General features: G+C 38.2%; 1 protein-coding gene across 8 annotated transcripts in view; it reads right to left on the bottom strand.

The window, feature by feature from the left end:
• Positions 1-13,781, bottom strand: part of atp11a (ATPase phospholipid transporting 11A) — a 93,908-nt gene extending 80,127 nt beyond the window's left edge. For all 8 annotated transcript variants that reach the window (XM_056250448.1, XM_056250447.1, XM_056250445.1 and 5 more), the window contains exon 1: positions 13,316-13,781. In XM_056250448.1, the coding sequence (XP_056106423.1) occupies positions 13,316-13,354 (39 nt within the window). In that variant the 5' untranslated portion in view covers positions 13,355-13,781. The remainder of the gene's footprint in view (positions 1-13,315) is intronic.
• Between the last annotated feature and the right edge of the window lie 1,739 nt (positions 13,782-15,520).

The following is a 15,520-nucleotide window of genomic DNA, read 5'->3' as shown; positions in this document are numbered from 1 at the left end:
GCCGAAGTTTTTATACTATAACGCGGCACTGTGCGGGAGACCTCTCATATCCCCTCTCCTTCATCCGTTCAGTAAACATGTTGAACACATCAGTATTTGTCCTCTCCAGCAGGTGTGCTACATGGGCATCTGCCCAAATGTTAATAAGGCAGCTCGTCTCTTCGAAGCTCCAGGTCAAACCACGACTCATTTTATCAAATGTAGTAGGCTACAACAGATCACTTTCCCATAATGCAACTCCGACTACGGAAGCCTGTTAACTCAAAGGCGCAGTGCTTTCTTCCAATTGGGTCGGTTCATGTTCACACCGTAAACGAACCGTACCAGAGTTCGTTTGGAACCGTACCGAGACCACCTTTTCAGCTGGGTCTCGGTTCGGTTGTTTGGTCCACACCCGAGTTCGATTGCTGTATTCACACCTGCCCAAAAGGTCCGCACCAAGGGGGGAAACGAACTAGAGTTCGATTCAATCGAACCAAACAAGGCAGGTGTGAATACACCCTTAAGTTTATCAAGCGACGAGAATACTTTTTGTGCGCAAAAAACAAACAAAAATAACGACTTTATTCAACTATTAATTTCCTTCTCTGTGGGCCTTTGAGTGAGTTCACATAGTGTAACTGCGCAGCGCTTCTGTGTTGTACGTCACACGCATCGCACACATGACCAGCGCCGGCCAATAGTGAGCCTACGTGTGACGTACAACACAGAAGCGCTGCGCAGTTACACTACGTGAAATCTCGAGGCCCACAGAGAAGGAAATTGGTGGGAAGCCTAAAGAGTGATCCAGCTCTCAGATTTAATCAAAAATATCTTAATTTGTGTTCCGAAGATGAACGAATGTCTTACGGGGTTGGAACAACATGAGGGTGAGTAATTACAGACAGAATTTTCATTTTGGGGTGAACTATCCCTTTAAAGTAACTACTGTAAAAACCCTAAGGCTAACCCTAGGCTTTTAGTGTCTTCCAAGTCTTAAAGTGGGTCAGACGGGTCTAGGATATTAAATGTGATGATCTTGACCCAGTACACATGTCCGCCTACCTACATTAGTAATCAGCAACAGAAGAAGGCAGCTTCCTATTTAAACTGACTACAGGCAATTTCTGGTAATAATATTCTCATCCATTACAACTTATCATTGTCAAAACAAGAAATGGCCACTCAAAAGAATGGATTGTGTTCTTAAAGAAGTGCATCATGGGGAAAAAAGTTGATTTTCAAATATCCCATGGAGGAAGATGACAAATGCCATCATCCCACGCAATACCACTAGTTAATTATGAGTAATTCCAGAGTCTAAAAGAACACATTCTCTTGGGGACAAATAGAGTCACAGACGGCGGCGGCGACTATTATCCCTCTATTCATTAATGTGCCATGCTGGCAAATGGAGCTGCCGAAAAAGCCAGGTGCTCTCGTGAGGTTTGGTTTAATTTGCCAACTCTTAATAAATCAATCCTTCTGCTTCCTGTGCTCCTGTGAGCTCCTGGGCAGAAATGGACCATGGTCACAGCATGTACTCAAATGAGAAGAGTTCAAAGTAAATGTTTGAAAAAGATGTGAGCTTTTTCTTTCTTCACACTTTCTTATCCAGCCAGCTTTATAATTTCCATCCGAGTAGTGCTCCTACAAGTGTAATGACGGCGAAGTGTTGTATTGGCCATATGCCTTTACAAGACATAAAATAAGGGAAGATCTGGCAACAGTGGATGCCACCAATAGTAAATTATTCTTCTCCCTAAGCTTGGGTAAAACTGACCAAAAAAGTAAATTTCTTCTTTTATATTTTTATATTATCAGGTCACCTTTCTTATTCTGTAAACTTTATATGTCCATAATCAGATGCACTATGCAAATTGCAACAAGTCAGGCTCTGCGATCACTAAATCAACTTTTCTTGGCAGTAGAGATCTCTAATAGGCAGTGTGCCGCCTGGCTAATTAGCCTGTGCTCATTAAGTAGCCTCCTCACAGGGAGCACTAATCTTGTAATCATCACGAGTCCTGGGCATGTTAATAACATGACTTCATCCGTGACTTTGATCTCATACATAATTAAGCAAACCAGCAGGAAGGCAGACAAACATGTTAGTCTTCATAATCCACCCTGATGGGCACAGAAATTTGGAATCAGGCAGGAATTGCCATGTTTCTATTTAACGGTGCTTCTAAAACAACACATTCAGTGGGATGTGCAAACCCATGACCTTGCTCTTCCGTTTGAGCAACAAGAAGGCTATTTACAAAATGGATGGATGGATGGATGGATGGATGGATGGATGGATGGATGGATGGATGGATGGATGGATGGATGGATGGATGGATGGATGGATGGATGGATGGATGGATGGATGGATGGATGGATGGATGGATGGATGGATGGATGGATGGATGGATGGATGGATGGATGGATGGATGGATGGATGGATGGATGGATGGATGGATGGATGGATGGATGGATGGATGGATGGATGGATGGATGGATGGATGGATGGATGGATGGATGGATGGATGGATGGATGGATGGATGGATGGATGGATGGATGGATGGATGGATGGGTGGGTGGATGGATGGGTGGATGGGTGGGTGGGTGGATGGGTGGATGGGTGGGTGGATGGGTGGATGACACAGCATTTTATTATAGCTTTATACAAATCCAGTGTGTGTGTGTGTGTGTGTGTGTGTGTGTGTGTGTGTGTGTGTGTGTGTGTGTGTGTTGATATGTGATAGTGCTGTCTGTGGCTAGAATGGATGGATGGATGGATGGATGGATGGATGGATGGATGGATGGATGGATGACAGCATTTTATTATAGCTTTATACAAATCCAGTGTGTGTGTGTGTGTGTGTGTGTGTGTTGATCTGTGATAGTGCTGTGGCTATATCTGCATGAATAAGCACAGTCTAACATTGGCAGTGGTGTTACTGTTATCTACAATAGTACTTTCCTATTTTTCTTGCACCTGCACAAAGCAGTTCATCATCAGAACGTGTGGAGAGTCTCTTAGGAATATTGTGTTACAAAGTTTGACGTTTTGTTTCCTTTCTCTCATTATAAGAAGATATAGCACAGGTCTATGGGGAACTGAAAGTCACTGGGTCACACTGTTAATGGCCGTCCATTTTGTGCTGTCAGTTTCCATTCCTTGTTTAGTTGTGTAAATCCCCAACACAGTACGTCACATGCTCCGTTTGTGAATCGCTCAGACAAGGACTGCTTGTGTCGGACACACATACACACACAATGCCTGAAGGCCAGTGAGATGATAGCAGCTTTCTTGATTGGCAGTCTTAGAAGTCTTTTGACCCCTATTCTATTCAAATAGCTTCACTGTTGGACAGACAAAAATATATTCTTATATGCTGATTTGCTGTTCAAATAACATTTCTTATTATTATCAATGTTGAAAACAGTTGCTGCTTAATATTTTTGTGAAAACGGTGATAAAAAAATGTTTCAGGCTTCTTTGATGAATAGAAAGAACAGCATTTATTTAAAATAAAAATCGTGTAACTTTATAAAATGTATTTACTCTCATTTTTGATCAATTTAATGCATCCTTGCTGAATAAAAGCATTAATTTCTTAAAAAAATTGTTCTGACTCCAAACATTTGAATGGTAGAGTATTTTTTTTTTTTTTGAGTATTGATCACAATATTAATTTAACCATTTGGTCTAGAAAAAGTGTCTTATTGTCACTTCGACAGATGCAAAAAATTCTGATATTTGATATAAATATATCAAAACATATTTTCCAATAAATCTCTCTTTGCCTTCCTAGCCGGGTTCCACTTGTCCTGGGGCCTTATGGGATCAGACAGGGGTTAGGTCACATGACCAGAACTTTTGGCAGCTTGATCTGCTGAACTCTCCTGTCAGGTTAATCTCCTTTAATACATTCAGTGTTTCTAGTGATGGTGGAATGGGATGAAAAGAAAAAGCGAATGAGGACAAGTGAAGGTTAGATTATGGTGTTTGATAAATTAAAGGCTATATTAAAACACTCTTATGTTTCACATTTATGAAACTTCCATCTGGACACCTGCGAAAAGCCAAATGACCATTACAGTATGCTAAATATAGCTCTTTCAATCTAACTACTCATTTCAGCAAAAGAAAATGTTTTAATTAATTCCAGGCTATTTATTTAAAAATGGGACTTTCAAGATTGCAAGAAATGCAAAGTCAGTTCTAAAAATAAATAATTATGTCAAAAAAAGTGCCCAAGAAATGCTGTAATCAGGTCTATATGTACAATAACCGAAAACCTCACTAAATGCAAACGAGCGGTTTGTGTGAGAAAACGAACAGTATTTATATCGATTTTACCTCTTGTAACCACAGCCACGTCCAGTGATCTGAGGGCGCGGGCGCTTCGGTCTGTGTTTACAAGAGGTAAAAACAATATAAATACTGTTCGTTTTCTCACACAAACCGCTCGTTTCGTGTCTTAGGCCATCAATGTGTACTTACATTTACGAGTCATTAAATCATGTTTAATTTGGACTTCTCTGTGCATGCTCTTTGAAGTGGTGACCATAGACCTGCATTATATGACTGACAGACAAGAACAGTTTGACCTAAAAATATAACAATTGAAACTTCTGCGGAAACAAAGACACCTACATCTTGGATGCCCTTGAGGTAAGCTAAAACATATAAAAAAATTATTTCAAAGTGAACTATCCCTTTAAGATGCTTTTGGTCGATCGGATCACAAGTGGACGACGACACCAATATAACGGTATCTAAAATGTTTTGAGCTTGTCCGCTTTCGACCACTTCCAGAGATAGTCGAAAACGCATTTGACTGGATTTTCTTTCGTAGTGTAGACTCTCATTTGGTCAAATGCATTTGAATGGCCACAAAATACCACCTACTCTCCATCTACTGACCTAGTAATGAGTAAACAGTATGGGAAGTGCACTAGCCAGGTGGGATTTAAACTTTGTTGGCTGAAGACCCAACTTTGGGTTGAAGAAGTATCACGCACACAGCGTTCGCTGAGCTTATAGACCTTGTCCTTTAAGAAATCAGGACAGAAATGATTGTGCAGGTGTTAGCAATTTCTCCTTTCTCACTAGCTGTTGCCTATCTATCAGAAAACTGGTGATACACTGACAGAGAGCTGAGTTAACTTAGTCTGGAGGAGTAGGCCGAGCGGAAGTCCACAAACAGGATCCTCCCATAAGTCCCTGTTTTGTTGCAGGATCTAATGGAGTCCAATGTTAACTTCATCATCCACTGACCTGTTTGCTAGATCAGATACTTGTGATCCGATCGACCAAAACGCATCTTAATACCAGGTGTAAACAGGGGCTACAATGTTCATCAGACAGAGTATTCAACTGATCTCAGGTCAGCAAAGAAACAAATGCAGCGTGAATTTCCATTCCCAGCAGGCAGGGACACCTGGATCTAAGCAGCTGAGCCCTTGTAAATGCTTCGATCGATCTGTGGGTACACTGCATAAACTCAACAACACTTTCATATAAAGACAGTCTGACTCAGCAAAGAATGTCTGTTGAATTACTCAAAACAAAAATCATTTTATTACTGCAGGGATCTCTTGAGAAGGGCAGGCAGTTCTTTTATGTCATGATGACAGATTCATTTTTCATTTACATTTTAATGTAGTATACAGGATTATCCCAAAGATTAAGATCATTTTTTTTAGTTCCACTGAAGGTCATGTTCCGTTTCAAATGAATCTCTCCACATCTTAAAGCTAAATGTAGTGCCCAAAATCCTTTTTCAAATAAATACCTGCCCATTCAATGGCATTCAGACTTCTCTATTGCTATCGAGTGGAGGGTCATGTGTTCTTTTAACAAGCACAATTCAATTTCACAGCCATCAATAGGCCATTATTCCAGTGGCTTTTTCCTCTGACTGTTGCATTAAGAGTGCAGTAAGCCCTCAAGAGCTACAGTGCTTTATATGGGAGCAGAAGGTCTACAACAACTGAGTTATCATCAGGGCATTTGCAGAGGCTTTGAGCAGTCTGAAGTATGATTTAGCCCTTCCTTATCCTGATTAAGTGGTAGGCTAACACACATCGTTGATTTATGAATCTGAGTGAACATTAAGGCAAAGTTTTTACTAGTACGTTTTCGTCTTAAAACGCATAACTTGCTACGGTTACGCCTGTTGTCCACGCTACTTCTGAGTTTTCGATCCTCGAAAACTGAGACTTTTGGAAACACTGCAGACCCAGTTTTAGTTTGAATACTCCAGGGTTGCGTTTCAGTGTAAATGGACCAAAACGGAGACTTTTGAAAACTAAGGCATGGCTTCCCACATTCACTCCCTGATTGGGTCTGTTCTGGATCATTGAGTATCCTTCTCTGATTTGTCACACCCCTATCATATGACCATCACACTACCGGAACACGACAATAACAGACCAGCCTTGACGACCGTATAATCTATATCATGGAGATGGAACTGCAAGATTTGCTGACTTTGTTGTCCTTTTTAGCAGCCATTGTGCAGTTAAACTGCATTTTAGACTCTACCTACATGTGCAAGAGGGCAAGCTATTAGCAATCGGCAACAGTTAACACTTGTATGCGCATGCCCACTGTGCATCAATGGTCATGTGACGTGTTTTCAGACTGAGATATTTTCTGAAACGCAGTAAAAACGCCAGTATGGACGAGAAACGATGTGTTAAAATGAAAACACACTAGTGTGGACACAAAATCATTTTAAACCCCCTGGAAAAAATAAGAAAAATCGAAATGAATGAACAACACTCTGCTTGTTGCAGCATGTTGGTTTTTTCTTAGGACAGTTGAAGTGAGTCTATACAGGGTTACACCCAAGAACTCCAAACTCAAGGTCTTTTGCTGGTTTCTATCTTAAGCCTCCCTTTCAAATGTAATTGTCTCTACACTCTTGTCTTCAGCTGTAAAGTTTAAGACTAAAGGGTTTGGTGTTTCTATAGACCATTAACCTACAACTTAGTTCCAAGTCTTCAGATTTACTGGCTTTCTGAAAGTACAGAAAACCCAATATAAATACCACAGACTCTCAGAGTCACAGTCATATGATTGTCAAATGACTATTTAATATTTTCTAGAGGGAGAGAGAGAGAGAGAGTGTGTGTGTGTGTGTGAGAGAGAGAGAGAGAGAGAGAGAGAGAGAGAGAGAGAGAGAGAGAGAGAGAGAGAGAGAGAGAGAGAGACTGTTATGTTGTGCTAAATGCATCAATTTTGTTGGATCACACTATTTTCCGCTTGAGAGAAGAGATGAGAGTCTGATACTTTTATATTTTTATGGAAGGTGACAATTCTGTCAAAACATAAGCATGTCTTTCTGACCTTTATTAAGCTTTCTCCAAGCATTTTTCTCTGTCACTCTCACACACAGCCATGTTTCCACCCTAAAGCTACATCAAACGATTACCCCCCCCCCCCCCCCCCCCATCCAGTTTTTGAATGCGCTTTTCTCTACTGAACTCAAATCCAGCGACACGTACACAGGGGAACAAACCTCAGCATTATTACATCATGTTTGACCACAGCAACAGTCATTAGATCATTTTACTTAGCAAAGAATCACATGGTGCTGCTGTTTGACAGACCCTGAGGGACCAGGGTTCGGCTGACAGTTTGCTGTCACTTATCAGTTGCTCAGAGTGGAATGCAGCTGTCCGCTCAAATGGGAAGAGTCTAAATAAGAGTTTGAGAGAACACATTTAGCCATTTTATCGCAAAAATCCTACAGTGGTTTTCTCACAGAGCACCCATCTCTGTAAATAAGGGCGCAGACCGTGAACTTCAGTTGAACTATGACGGGCACGTCAAGCGTGAAGATAATGATTATCATTTCATCACCCATATTGATTACCAACAATTCATTTATCATTCCAGGATACGGTTCACGGGTCAGCATCCGTTGTCAGCGGGATGAATGGCGAACAACCGCGTGTGCCTGCATGTGTATGTGTACGTGTGTCAGCAGTCTAAACCAGCAGTGCCAAAAATGTCAATTCAGTATGATATGAGAGGGAAGTAAATGATGACAGAATTTCATTTGTGTAAACTTTGACAACAGCATCACTCAGATCCACTGCTGTTAGCTTTATTAAACCAACCTGATCCATCATAAGAAACTCACACACAGTAAATACCCACATGTTGGAAAGTTTTTGCCAAGGACATCAGCCAAGCGACGGCTGCATATTTGAAATGTATTCCAAATAATACTTCATGCAAGTTCTACTCTCATACTAAATGGATTTGATGAAATACAAAATTCAAAGTTGAAACATTGAAGTAGGAACTTGCTTGTGATGACTTTGCATGTTCCTTCACTGTCTGACCAGCAGAAACATATTCCTGCTCATGTAAGATGATTTCCAATAAGTCTTTCCTGCTGGCCCGCAGACGATGAGATTACCTCTGTACAAAGAGCTCAAATTACCTCGAAGCCTCCTGAGACAGGATATGGGCAGTCATGCTACTTCCTGTCTAAGGATGGAAATAATTAAGAAGCCGGTGATGGCTCGAAGTTGCCTTTTTGTGCAGTAATAACGTGCTGGAAACCAGTTCTGTCATGTAAATAATTGTGCGTATTAAGTCAATTATTCTGTATTATTAAATCAAAGAGATTGTTAAAAAAACCCAGCTAAGAAACAGTTAATTCGCTACGTTCGGAATGGGACAGTATGCAATATTGCAGCAATAGGGTGATTTTTTTTCGTACTACATCTATGTAGAATACTATTTGTCAAAAATAGCAGTATACAAGAGAACCACGAATTTTTTACATTTCTTTCTTAATAACTACCAAAAGTTAAGGCATTTTTACACAAAATGCATTGGTAACGAAGCAAATCTTAGATTTGAAATGTCTATCGTGGAATAATGAGTACCATTTCACTTGCATACAGCATAATATTCAGTAAAGACATTACGCAATTCAATAAATTGAATTTAAAACGGTTTTCAAAAAACTATCTCCATCTGCCATTGGTCGATCTAAAAGATGTCCCCCATCCCAACTTACACCATTGGTTGAAAATGTTGCCATGTTAGGATGTTTTGAAAGCACCAGAGTTTTACTTTGTGCTAGGGAGAATCAATCTACAACTGACTACTTTTATTTGAATACTGAAAACTATTAGAAATATGTGAATGCTGAAAAAAATACACACTACACACATTCTAATCTAATCCGGAAACATTCCAGTGGACTTTAAAGAAGAAAACAATTACCATTTATCTAACCTACTATTCTAGCTGAACGAAAAATGATGAGCTTTACATATTAAAACAGGTTTCACATTTCCATTTCATATTTATCTTCCTACATTGAAAATGCCCATTCAGCAGACAGACTCTGAAGTGAGCGCTACTACAGGTGAAAGCAAATCATCCCACTGTCACTTCCTTTGTCGTCTGAGCCAGTCAAATCCACACAGGGACTTATTTCTCATCTTCTCTGACCCATCTCATTCTCCATCATCCTTTTCTCGCTCCATCTCTCTTCTGCCCGGTACTCTCATTTGCCTTTCTTCTCTCACTCTGCCAACCTGCATTACCATGCATTAGATCAAGGAGCAGTGGGGTGGACTGCGCTTCTCCCAGGAAAACTCATGTGACTAACACACTCCGTCCGATCTCATGACACAGCTCTATCTAAATGATTGGTTAGGCTGGGATAAATGAACTGCTTGTTTTCTAGCAAAATTGACTTGTATTTACTAGGGGTGGGAATCTCTAGGCACCTCACGATTCGATTCGATTACGATTCAGAGGGCTGCGATTCGATGCTAAATCGATTATCAGAATCTTTTTTTTGTGTGTGTGTGACTATAAATACTTTGCTTTAAAAGTACAAAGTAATGACCCATAAAGAATTAACGTACAATATATTTTATTAACATTGCAAAGAACCAACAGGAAAATACATGTGTGTCTGAACTAGCAGCAGCATATTTGTAGTAAATTAATAATATAACAACGACCGGTAACGTTACAGCCGAGTGTTTTTCCTCCTCTGGCTGGAAACGTGTCATTTGGCTTCATGTGTCTTGTTTCCGAAATATTTTAGTTTTACTCTACAAAGCTTACAACTAGTGTGGCTCTTGTCCAGCTCCTTTCCCCCTTCAACTTCAGAAGCCAAAATATTTCCACACGTCAGCTTTTAACGAGGAGGGTGTTTGGATTTGGCGCTCAGCCATCGCGTCCGCGTCTGTTATGTGCACGCCACAGACGGTCCGGCCACTGCACTTCCGCGCTTCAGAGTTCCGTCTTTCGCGTTCCGTCAATATTACGTTATTATAAATATATATCTAAAAAAATTTTTTTTTTTTTGAAAATCGATTTTTGACAATTGTGAATCGATTCAGAATCGTCCACGTCCGCATCGCGATGCATCTAAGAATCGATTTTTTCCCCCACCCCTAGTATTTACCTTTCATAAATATTGAAACTTTTCAGGATAAGTTTAGAAAGAAAGACTTTGCATTTCAAACAAAGCATTTTTCTCAAACCTCACTGATGCAAATATAATTTTGTATGTTTGACATAACCTCGCCATACTGTGTGCAGAACTCAACAATACAAAAATTTGAATGACCATGTCAACATTTTTTTTAACTGGTCAAATGATCTTTTCCAGGCATAAAAACCCAATAACAAATCTAATATTTAATGACACAAGCAGCAGCGCAGGGCACTTATAGAAAACTAAAACTGAAATCAAATAAAATAGACAAGAAATTAAACTTCTTTTAGTTTAGTTGGCAAGGCAACATTTCTCAATTTCATTTAGTTTAACTGTCTAAACTGAAATAGAAATTAATAACAATCTATAATGATGAGAATATAGATATTTATGGGGTGAATTCAAGTTGATTGGGACACTTATTGCCATTGAGATGACTGAGGACACATAATAACAATTAAAATGAAAACAAAAAATATACAAATAAAAAGTAATTTAAAATATAAAAACTAATGATACTAAAATAACACTGAAGAAATCATTCCGTCCCAAAACTCTCTCACTCTGGCCTTGTTGTTGAGCCCTGTGTGTTATATGGTTTACCGTAAAAACCTGAGCAAACAAAACACAAACATAAACAGACAGGTGAGAGGTGTCTGTGACATGAACATTATTTCTCACGTCATGTTTATCGCACACTCTTCATCTTTTCATCAGGTTTTTTTTTACAGACTGTCTAGACAGCGCAAGAGATTTTGCTCATCTGTTCGCATGTCAGCTTGATTACAGTGACAGAGTACAGAATAACAGATTCATATGGCCTTCAGTGATGGGGGAACTAAATACTCATGCAATTTTTACAGGCTTTTTCACCATTTCAGCCACCAACCAATATTCTTAAAGCCCGTTCACACCAAGAACGATAACTATAAATATAACTATAACTATATTAGCATCCACACCAGCGGACGATATCGTTCTGTTATTTCTAAGCTCGTGCTTAAAGTCAGTTTAAATGCTCGAGCTCGTTACAGCAGGATGGATTCTGATTGGCTGTCAATTTTTTTTATCATATATGATACATTAGCTGGATAAAATCGTTCTGAAGGTGATTCCAATGATATCGTTTCTCTGTGCCGTTTTGGTTATAGCTGTGTGGTGTGAATTCTGCTATTCTTTAACATTGAGAACGATTTTTAGAACTATATTTATCGTTATCTTTATAGTTATCGTCCTTGATATGAACGGGCCTTTAGTCAGAATATAAACTTAAGTGTTGTTCCATTGCATCTAACGTAATTAATAGCCTACAACATTCAAGATCAGAAACTGTCCTAACATTAAGCTCTCAGCAGTACATAGATTTTACATAATATCCTCAAGTTATTGTATATATATATAGTACAATAGATTTTAACCCACAAAATCTGGCTTATACATCCACTACTAAATTGAAAATAGTATCTTGTCTAAGGGTCTTTAAATTAGGAAACTAACAAGTTGCCACTCTACTCAAAGTGAATGTTGTCTATAGTAAAATGTCTTTAACCTTACATGCTGACACACATAACCTGCACATATTTGATTCAGGTACTGAGTAAATCTCTTTCTCTAACCCCCACCAGCTTGGACAGTTGGTTTAGCGTGTACTCTTGCCTATACCGAGTGCTAAGTGGCTTAAAAGCAGGTCTAATCTGTGTAGGAATGGCATGCAGTAAACTATCGATTGAACCCGTGACCCGTCTATGAAAACGATTTGATTATATAATAAAACAATGTAGAGCAACAATGTTACTTTTTTTCTCATTTTTTTTACTGATGCACAAAATAACATGAAATTCATCCTTTATAGCACTTCCTATTAACAGGGTACAAAATAAGGTTTTATATATTTTTAACGATTTTTCACTTTATAAACAAATCATAAAAGAGATCAAACTAAATGCTATATTTATCAAAAATTAAATAAACCAGAATTAAACAAACAAAATTAGCAAATTCAGTCCAAATGAAGCGGTATCTATGTAATTTGGAGCAAAAGTTGGTTTGGTAATTGATAAACTTTTATTTCCATTAAATTAAAGAAAAATGGGTATTTGATTACTGTTCGTACGGTAACTAGCAAGGATGTATGGTTCAGCTAGACTAAAACACTATAGTTTGGCCAAAATGACCATTTTAATTGAGGAAATTTAGACATTTGACGTGTTCAAACTAGATTTTTTTTCTTTCTTTTTTAGATTGTCTGTTAGATTTTAGTTTAATCAAACATGTTTTTACAACCAAATCATAAGATTTGGGATTTCATAGGGTGCTTCCTACGTTAATGATTAAAAAGAATTACTCATGTTACACTAACGTCTTATATTGATAAATACACTAAACGACTCGCATTCTTTTTCAATGACCAATTCCGTCCGCGCCTGTTTTCATTCATTGAGGCCAATTTCCATTTTTGATATTTCATAACACAAGCTGTGATTTCTCAGTCATGAGCTCAGCGGGTGTCTTCACGAGGCATTAAAATATAACATTTAGTGACTTCGCTTGGGAATTCAGTTCACAGTCAATCGGGATCGGAATTGAACCGCAGTGAAAACATCATTACAAACGCCTGAGATTAGTAACTGTAAATAAATACCGGTTGCGTCCATTGCTAGCTTTATACATATTAATTCACAGACACAGACAGGCTCAAAAGTGATGCACACACGGACAAATAAAGATACAACGTCTCATTTGCGGATTTAAAGTAGCCTAGAAAAAAAATGTGTATCACAAGCACTGCAGCCCTTCGAAATGGAGCAAACCAAACCAACAAGTTGTCGAGAGTGATCGCGTGTCTACTCACGTATCTAGTGATGAGGTTCCGGATGGTGCTGAAATCCATTCTGCTCGAGCCGCTCCAGGTGTGCTGCTGTCTTCGGTTTCTCCTCTAATCTTGTGGATTGGGTACATAAGACGCTAGCTGATCATTGTACCAAGTCTCTGTTCCATGTCTTCCTCGATCTTCTTCTAGGATTGACAATTGACAGTCCTTAACGACTCGTGCGATTATTAAGTTATCTATTGAGCGCCTACTGAGATGATGAAGGCTACTATGTAAAGTCCGAACGTTGTCATAGTGACATGCTCCGGTGTCACCTGTAAATGCACTAACTGAGGGAAAACCAACAAGCTCTCGTTTTCCAACGTTTTGTCTTGATATTTTAAGGGACTGGCCACTTCTTCCTTCTCGAGCGTCCCTTCGGGCTGTTCTCTGATGTACTGACGTACTCACTCAATCTCCTTCTCGGTGTAGTAGAGCCCTCCCGATCGACCAATCTGGCGCGTCATAAGCGCATGCGCACTCCGCAGCTACACCCTCCCGCCCACAGGCTTGCACAGCCCCCCATCCCCGCTACTCCCCCATCCAGTTACTGACAATCAGCTTTAAAGGGATAGTTCACCCAAAACAAATGTACTCTCACCCTGTTCCAAACCTGTATGAGTTTCTTTCTTCCGTTGACCACAAGAGAAGATATTTTGAAGAATGTTGGTAATCAAACAGTTGACGGCACCTATTGACTTCCATAGAAGGGACTAAAAAATAAAAAAATATACATATATATATATATATATATATATATATATATATATATATATATATATATATATATATATATATATATATATATTATGAAAGTCAATGGGTGCCGTCAACTGTCTGGTCACCAACATTCTTCAAAATATCTTCTCTTGTGTTCAGCAGAAGAAAGAAAGTCATACAGGTTTGGAACAACATTAGGGGGAGTACATGATTTTTGGGTGAATTATCCCTTTAACAAAGAAACTCAAGCATTTTAAATGTATCTAGGCTACATTATGTGTTATGAATTGATTTTTTTTACAGGCTATGGTGCTGACTTTATGACTGACCTCAAATGTTATAGGGGGAGGGGAGGAATAGGAATTTTTTTGGAAAGTATAAAGATAAATAATTCACTAACAATAATAAAAGCAACAACAATAATTAATAAGTAGTAATTTTGTTAATAATTTGCAATCATTTGCAGATGCTTTTATCCAAAGCGACTTTCAAATGAGGAGAGCAATAGAAGCTATCAAACCAAAAATTATCATACTAAATACAAATTTACAAATTATAAGATCATTATAATTCAATTATTAAAATGAAATCAACCTAACAATTATTAATAAATATGTGTGTTGTTTTAATACAATAGCCATCATTTTATAATATTTTTTTATAAATAATAAAACAAGAACAAGGAACAATTATTTATAATATTATATCATAATTATTAACCTACATTTTTGTTATTATGAATCAATACAAATATGTATTTATTTATTTAAATAAATTACATGAGTATACATTTATAAAGAGTATAAAGAGTTACTTATTAGATTTTTTTTATTTGTGGACCTGTTTTTAGACCTTATACCTTATACCTACCATTTATTACATCAATTCAGCTAAACTATTTCTACTTTTCTTTTTACTCTATAGGCCTACATTTTTTCATTATGTTATTTTTCTTCTTCATTAAATGTAATAAGGATGATAATAAGAAATAATATTACATCATTCATAATTATTAGTGCTGTCAAATCGATTAATTGTGATTAATCAAATCTAACATAAACATTTGTGTGTGTGTGTGTGTGTGTGTGTGTGTGTGCGTGCGTGCGCACGTGTGTGTGTGCGCGCGTGCGTGTGTATATTAATCGAATCGATATATATATATATACAAACTTTTATGTTAGATACGATTAATCACGATACGATTAATTAATCATATAATTTATGTGTGAGTGCAGAGTTTTGTATTCAGAGTTACTATATTTAAAGTTTATAGTCCTGCGCACCATTCATACACTTATCAAAAATAGTCATTTACCCCATTTCAGCGTTTAGTAAAAGACAACATAATAATAATTTACAAATTACTTAATTAAATTTTGCGTTTAGGGAACGTTTGTAGAGAGGAAAGCTTTCCGGAGTCTCACTTTACAGCCGGATGTTTTTCCGCTGCGCACCGTTGCCGTGTTT

Source organism: Rhinichthys klamathensis, unplaced genomic scaffold (genome assembly GCF_029890125.1).
Source record: "Rhinichthys klamathensis goyatoka isolate OS25496 unplaced genomic scaffold, OSU_Roscu_1.1 h1tg000069l_1, whole genome shotgun sequence".
Lineage (NCBI taxonomy): Eukaryota > Metazoa > Chordata > Actinopteri > Cypriniformes > Leuciscidae > Rhinichthys > Rhinichthys klamathensis.
The sequence above is the reverse complement of the archived record's forward strand: the minus strand, read 5'-3'. Positions and strand labels throughout refer to the sequence as shown.